The 8261-nt window shown below is 40.2% G+C and overlaps 1 protein-coding gene across 5 annotated transcripts in view; it reads left to right on the top strand.

Moving 5' to 3' along the window:
- u2surp (U2 snRNP-associated SURP domain containing) overlaps positions 1-7498 on the top strand; it is a 76720-nt gene extending 69222 nt beyond the window's left edge. For 4 of the 5 annotated variants that reach the window (XM_078564221.1, XM_078564220.1, XM_078564218.1 and 1 more), the window contains 2 exons: positions 2571-2735; positions 4574-7498. In XM_078564221.1, coding sequence (XP_078420347.1) covers positions 2571-2735; positions 4574-4712 — 304 coding nt within the window. In that variant the 3' untranslated portion in view covers positions 4713-7498. The remainder of the gene's footprint in view (positions 1-2570; positions 2736-4573) is intronic. The other variant, XR_013579626.1, reaches the window with a different exon arrangement.
- Positions 7499-8261: the final 763 nt, after the last annotated feature.

An 8261-nucleotide genomic window follows, 5' to 3' on the forward strand; every position in this document is an offset into this window, starting at 1 on the left:
TCCCAGGGACCGATTTAGTGAACCTTTGCTGTACCGCCTTCAATGCAAGTATATCAGGCTTGTCCAACGTATGACCCACAAAGCCCCTCAATGTGGCCGCCAGAGCCAGTTTTCAAAATTCTGGTCAAACAGGTGAGTTTAAAAGGAAGATTCTGTATGCAGGGCAGTGAGCCTATCAGCAGCAAATGAGGGAGAGAGGCTATCTCTGATTGGAGGAGTTTTGAACACTGGTGTTGGTGAGAGTGCTGAGGGCTGCTGGTCAAAGGGAATCAAAGGTATGGCGGGGCTGGAGCCGGGGAAGCCGGGCACCGGCGGAGCTGAAGCCCGGGGAGCCGAGCGTCAGCGGGGCTGGAGCCCGGGGCAGGCACAGTGCACGGTATGGTGAGCATTTGGTTGTAAGAGCGAGACACTCTGTGTGTCTGCCTTATGCCCAGTCCCGGGTTTCGCATTCACCCTAGTGCGCCGTACACAGACATGCATGGACCCTCTCCCCCTCTGGTCATTTTTATTAATTACTCTTTTTTTAACAACAATTTATTGCTGCTGTACTTTTGCTTAGCAAATGTTTCTTTCCTTAAAACCTCAACTCTTTTATTGAAATTCAGTTGACTGTTGTGTCAAACATATCCTTATCTTTCCAAACAATGTTCATTGGCCTCTTGAGTGAGAAAAATATGCAAATATCCCCCCCCCCCCCCCCCCCCCCACAAAACCAGGCCGAGTGAAAGGTCAGACAAGCTTGAAGTACATCCTTCCTTAAATATAGAGACTAAAACTGCACACAGTATTCCAGATGTGGTCTCAGCAAATCCCTGTACGATTGTAGCAAGACTTATTTCTGTACTCCAATCCTCTTGTAGTGTAGATCAACATGCCATTTGCCTTCCTAATTGCTTGCCGTACCTGCATGCTAACTTTCTGTGATCCGCACGTCCAAGTCTCTTTGAACATCAACATTTACAAGTTTCGCACGTTTTATATATTTTCCCTATCATCCTCTTGTGGATCCCTCATGTTCAGGCAGCCCTATTTGAATTCTATCAAATATCTTTTAGGTACAAGCTTCCCCATTCACTGAGGTGCAATCTCCTATAAGTAGAACTAATAGGCTTAAAAATTGACAGTGTGCTGTAGGATTCATTAATCGTCCATGGAGGTCACATCACTGCCTCTTCAGGTCAAACAAACCCAGAGACATTCAAAGGCTGCTCGCCACCACCATCTCAAGGACAATTAGGAATGGACAATAAATGCCGGCCTAGCCAGCAATGTCCACACCCTGTGAAAGAATTAGAAAAAAAATCTATGTTCCATACTTCACCCAACTAGGGGGGTAGTTCACAAGATGTTAAGAAAGATCTTAAAATGTGGTAGCTTCCCTAGGTATTTTACGTATTGAGGATTATCTTGTAGTGGATTACTTAATTAATGAAAATGAGTTGTGTTGAAAAAATTGCTATTCCAGTGCAATTAAATTAGGCTACATTATCATATACTAGGAATGCATATTACATATTTGAAATTTGAGTAGTTATGATAGTGGATCATGTATGTTCCACAGAAGCAGTTATTATGACACAGCCAATGATAAATGCTGAGCTGTTCAAAGCCCAGAGGGAAATCTTAAACAACTGTCATAACCAATTTTGTAATTTGTATGTTTCAAGATGCAGGCTTTGAATTCAGTAATAATAAGACTACCAAGCCTCAAGAGGTTTTTATAAAACTAATTAAACATTTATTAATACAAGAAAGATTGTCAGCACATACGTATGTCTACAAAATTACTACTGTAATAACTACAAAAATCCCCTAATTAATCTGACTCCTAGTTACGCCTCCGTTAAGGTAACAGTAAAACATAGATTTAAACAGACACCTGGCAAAGCACAGTCTGGACAGTCAAAAGTTTCTTTCAGCTCTGGGTTCTTACAGACAGCAGCTTGAGGCTTAAAAACTGGAGGCTTTAGATCTTAGCATCCCTCACCTTTTTACCAACAGCCTTCTCTTCCTTTATATATATATTTTCCTCTTTGAATGCAAATTTTCATTGTATTGCTATGTATTAGTAATCCTTGGGAAAAATACACAAACACACTTTCTGAGCTTCACCTGGTTAAGTGTAATATTTCACTCCCTCTCTTTGAATCCAAGCTACACTAGTTTGTTTAAAAAATGCAAATTTCCCCCATATTTACCTAATTAACATTTCAAACCTACTTTTTTATACATTAAAGCCTCTAGACCAGCTGGCTTTAATCCAATTAAGACACACAGACACAGACATCACTAAACTCTATTTTAAAATAATTCCCAATAACATTATATTATATCTTCTTGACACTGGGCTTCTTTTCATTGTTTATAATGATGCAATATATCTGACACATGCCTGCTCAGATGAGCTTCATTTGAAGCAGCAATCCTAATATTATATAATTTATATATTTCTACTATCTGTATGTAGGGTTCCTGCTATTTGATGTGGTCCTGTGACTTAGAAGCATGTGAAATGCTGAAGCTGAGGCAAGTAATTCCAGTTCTGATTGTGTAATGTGATGTTTTGATAGGAAAAGGAAACACAGTGCATCTGTCAGCCCAACTCGTATTGCCAGGCGTGTGAAGTCGCCATCACCACGTTCAGAACGATCAGATAGATCACGTACCAAAGACAGTCCCCACACCAGGTCGGCCCATAAAGACACACCTAGAGATACAAATAAGAAGTCCAAAAGGTATGTCATGTGTTGGAGCCCATAATTATGTGGTGCTTTGTATTTTCTATGTGTATATTCATTAAAGTGCTGAATCTTGGAACAAGAGATGCATTCCCTTTTTTCTGTACCTTTTTGTAACACTTAGATATCACAGATAAAGAGTACTCCTACCCGTAATTTGCTGAGTCAGGTCACAGCGCATTCTATAAACTGATCGGCCATCAGTTTGATTTCCGTGGAAAAAAGAGAAGAAAAGATTTGTGGAAATGAATCTTCAAGACATTGGTTTTAATAATCTTGGGACCCTAGTTAATTGATTTTGACTTGCTCAGCTATTATAAACTAACTGCAGACAGAAACGATCATGGAGGACGCAGATTTTTAATAAGTGTAATAAGATCATAATCTGGCTGTAAATAGGTTGCTCTAACTAAGTATGCAGCAGTTTCTGGCTATTTTTGCTAATTTATTTTCTTTGTGATTGTGTATTTAACACCACACCGTTGCACTTGTTGCCTTACTTTATCCCTGCTTCCCTCCTCTCCTGAAGACATTAACTCCTTACTGCAATTTGGTTGCATGGTGCCCCACCTATGGTACCTCAGCCTTGTAGTGTAGCTTGATGGTGAGTGTGAGCAGACTATTCCACTCATACAGCATCAAAACTGAGCCTGATCCTGTCTCTGTGCATGCTTTCAGCAGGGATAACAGAGGGGACTGAAGATAATTTTGTTCTTGTGAAGGCTAATCATAGCATCTACACTGATGCTCAAGCTGAGATCATTTAAATATATGCCAGGGATTGAACCTGGAACTTTCATGGTTGGTATGGCTGGAAAACGTGACCTGGTAACTCAGGGATGTTTCATGTACATATTGAGTGTGGGATTTGATTTTAGACCTGATCTTAAGTGTTCTCCAGTGAACTACTGTGACCTACTGCAGATCAATAAACAGACCACTTAAGCTTTGTACAACGTTAATACTGTCTACTTCAAGTGTTTATATTCTTTTTAAAGTATGTTGCCATTTTATGGTTCACTCATCTCTGATATTTGTCCACATAATATTTGATTTTCATTTTTAATTGTAATACAGGCATAATACCCAAAATCCAGTTCCGAAAACTGGAACATTTTTATAGTAGAGCACTTCACTGTTTGAGCCAATGCACACTGGTTTGTGTCTGCTTGGAAAGTGCTTGCCCAGACTTGAACAGGAATAGCCATGCTAAAAGGCTGCCAATTGACATGCTGTCATGCATTAGGTTACCTTGATAGTATCTTCAACCATGACTGTCCACAAAGAGAGCAATAAATCAATTTGAGTAACCGAACATTTTTGAAATAACGTTCGGGTCTAGTTCCAGGGTCTGCATTAGGTTCATGCACTGTATAGGTTGGACATCCAAAATTAATGAAAATCTGAAATCTGGCACAGTCTTGGTGAATGCCGGATTTTGGACACAATACCTGTAATAGCTTCAACTTGTTGAGTTTGCTGCATTAAAAGTAACCCTGCTTCCCTAGTTCCTTCTCCTCTTTTAAGACCCATCACTTTGACCAAGTTTTTAGTCACATCCAAACATTTCCTCCTTTGTCTTACATCAATTGTTTGGTTATGCTCTGTGCTTATTTTCTGCATTAAAGATGCCATGTAAGTGCAAGTTATACTGATAGTTACTGCAGTTTTGTGAAACTTTTTGTTTGTCTCAAATTCATACATACACCTTATTTGTTAACTTTTGTCTATAATGTGCTTTTTTTTAAAAAATTGAGTTTTCACTCCGGTTGAATTGTGACAAAAATGTGTTTTGAATTGACAGTGATACATTTTTTTTTAACAATTCTTTGTAGATCTCGTTCCGGCTCAAGGACGCCAAAAAGATCTAAAAGATCTCGTTCTAGGACACCCAGAAAATCTTCCAAAAAATCTAGATCCCAATCCAGATCTCCACATCGATCACACAAGAAATCCAAGAAGAGCAAACACTAGTGAACTGTCCATAACCTTTTTTCTGTAATTTTAGTTTTGTCCTGTGCCTGAAACAAACTGTTGAGGAATATCATTCCTGGCTTTTTTTTGAATGCACATATATTCATTATGAATATTCAACTCCAGTCAATCTGTGTGCTTTTTTGTATATGAAAAAAATTGACTTCTATAGTGCTATGGCTTCATCATCCCCTCAACTCCCTGTTTGTAGATTGTGTAAAAACAAACCCTCCCCCCTCCCTTTATGTTAGATTTCTCATGAGGGTCCTTGTATGTCTCTTCCACCAGCAGTAGCAGTGTTGTATTTGCGGAGGTGTATGAGGAAGCCTGAAGCAGAGTGTTATCCTTTTGTAATTTTTAACATTCAATGAGAGTTGAATAAAAATCAGTACAGAAAGTTACATAATTTCTTGTTTTATAATAAAGTAAATGCAATAATGTTTGAATAACTCAACTGTTGATATTTTAAAGTGCAACTTCCTTTGGCATTTCACCATAGAGCGGAATATGTTCATATAACCATGGAGCACTTGGTCTGGATCAGATATCTTGTTTTCGCATCTATGCTGCATTTAAAGCTGCATACAAGCCTACAGTCTTGTGTGGCTTAATGAACATAATAAATGTTATAAAGCTACATCTTGGCCATAATAGCCAACCTACCTAAGCTGAGTGTTAGTCTGTGAATTAGACCTCCCAAATTGTGTAAAATAAAATGGCTGTTTATATGCTTCTTCCATTTTATGCAAGTCGCCTATGATTAGGATAACCTGGTTAGGAGATGATGATTGGTAGTCAATGGTATTTACTCAGAATTCTTGGAGAGCTTCAGATAACAGGAAAGGAAGTGGCTAGCAAAGCTGTTTATTAACCCACAGCACAGGCACCATCTGGCGCCAATCCAAGATGGTGACCATTGCCAAGCCTGGGAAGCCACTCCAATGACCCATGCAGCGACGGCCCTAGTACCCACTCTCAATAACATCTTGCTAAATGGACTGCTTCCTGGTTGGGGCTCTCTGCCCCCAACAATGCCCACCACCCCAAACAACAGGCAGGTTTTTTTACGCATTGCAACTGCCCTGACACTGACCTCACATATTGAGGTCAGATTCCAGAAAGGCCTGAAGATGGGAACTGCCTTTGTTAACTTATCCTGTACCTGTGACACAGTGTGATGCACAGACATGCTGCTGAAAATCTCAAATCCTACAAACTTACAACTAATCACTCCATGATCAGCAACCAACAGTTCGGAGATCAAATCAGCCATCCACACACAACCAACAACAAGCTCCCAATGTATTAGTCCTCGCACCAGCTCTCTGACCTCCCTCCTATAAACTGCACATATGCTGATGACTTGGCCCTGGCTTTCCAGGCTAAAGGACTTCAGGACATTGAGAAAACACTGATGATCTATATTCTCTGGAAGCCTACTTAGAAAAACGGAGACTTCAACCAAACACTGCCAAGACTTGTTTCAGCCTTCCACCTGAACAACTCGAAGGCCAGGGGAGAACTTCATGTCCAGTTCTGTGGCTGACCACTCGCCCACAACCCAATGCTAAAATATCTTAGCATCATGCTTAACTGTACGTTGACTTACCAGCAACACCACCAGGACACGAACCAAGGTCAAGATGAGTGAATCGCATAAGGAAACTGGCAGGTACCACCTGGGGCAGCAGAACCAATGCAATGCAGGCTGCTTCACTTGCCTGGCCTACCCAACAGCAGAGTACTGCTGCTCAATGTGGCTCAGGAACTGCCTCTCAAATGTAGATATCCACTTCTCAGGAGCCATGAAGATTATTTTGAGACCAATGCAGCTTGAGTGGCCTCCTGTGCTAACTCATATTGAATCTCCTGATTTCCACAGGGAAATCATCGTCCTCAAAGAACACTACTGGCTGACAGCTTAATGAAGCACTCCCACAGACACAGGACCTCAATTTTAAAAAAAAACCTATGTACTTGTCTGAAATTCCTTAGCCCCTACTGGAACACAGTCCACACCCTACACCCTGCCTCTCAATGATGCATCTTGTGGTTGACTGCAAACATCAACAACCGTGACCTGGTAACTGACTGGAGTGGTGAAGCCCCAGGCTTCAATCTTCCATGGAAAATCTGGACAGCCCTCAACTGCTTGAAGGTGAGCCAGAAAAGTGTGGCCATTTGCTCCACAGGTGAGGAACAGTTCATTGTGACTGTGGCCATCCAAGTCATCACCCATATATGGAACTTCTGCCCTGAGAGATCCATTCCTGGTGGCATCACAACCATTTTCACTGCATGAGCTGAAGCCATAGGATGGATTGTTAACCTCAACATCAAACTATAGCTGCTTCCCCAGCCATACGAAAAGAAAGAACGACCTAGTGTGCAAGCATTATGCAGCTTCTGAAGCTGTGGCAAAAGACCCCAAAACCTTAGGAGTGGGGAAAAAAAAGACAATGCTGGAAGTCCAAAGCAGAAACCATAGGAAATGCACTGAAAGACCATCAACATCTGAACAGCTCTGACACAGATTCTTTACCCTTTTGTGATGCTGACAAAATTGTATTTCTAGGTTTGTTTTATTGTAACAAAGATTTTAAATTAATTTTGGCTATTTTATATAATTTTAGGCAATGTGCTGTTCTCTTTTATAATTAATTTTCTTGTTTAAAAATTAACATATAAACTTCTGCAGCACCAGAGCTTTTTAATTTATTTAGATTAGACCTATGTAAAATATGCAAATTTATCTTAATTAAATCCATTTCTTTGCAAATCAAGAACTAGGTGGGGAATTATGATGCTTGTGTGAATGTAACATTTTATGTCAAAATCTATTCAAAGCATTTTGCACAGTGAATTAGTTGTTTCTAATTGCTGTGACTGAAGAGTGGGCAACGTATTCTGAATGCAATGATTTACTAGGATCCAGCCCAATACATCTGATATTTGTGGTGGTGATCCCATGTATTTAAATTTCAACTTCAGTTTATACCTGCTGATGTTTTGTGTTTTCACTGTTGCCAACTTCCAATACCACACTCACCCCTTTCGTAGTGCTGAAGAACAGAATTCTGGTGGCCTTGCAAATATAGCACCCAAGTAATGGGAAATATGCACAGGCAATAAAACTGCCACAGCATATTCAGTTCTATTGTTGTTTAGTCATTTGCCATTTAACCTATCTGCTCCAAGTTTGTCTACAATTGAGAGAAGTTTGTGGTAGTTGACCTCCAAATCTAAGGTTTGTTTCCAAGAATTTGTTTATTTGGTTAGTGGCCTTGACTTTGGGAACAAACTGGCCTTCTGCCTGTATGGCAAGATTCTGACGGTAAATATTTGCAGTTAATCGGCTAATTCAGAATGCGTTAGTTTGCCAATGTAAATGGCAGCTGTATCGAAATGCTATTTTTTGTGTTGGGTTTAGATTTTTTGATTCCATTTGAATGTCTGTACATGCCAGTGGAAAATGGGTGACCTGTTCCTAGATTTTTCAATGCAATTCTTTTCACCTACTACTAGGAGGCACGTGAATGTATTCTGCAA

The sequence above is a fragment of the Cetorhinus maximus genome, chromosome 19, assembly GCF_964194155.1.
Source record: "Cetorhinus maximus chromosome 19, sCetMax3.hap1.1, whole genome shotgun sequence".
In the NCBI taxonomy this organism is placed as follows: domain Eukaryota; kingdom Metazoa; phylum Chordata; class Chondrichthyes; order Lamniformes; family Cetorhinidae; genus Cetorhinus; species Cetorhinus maximus.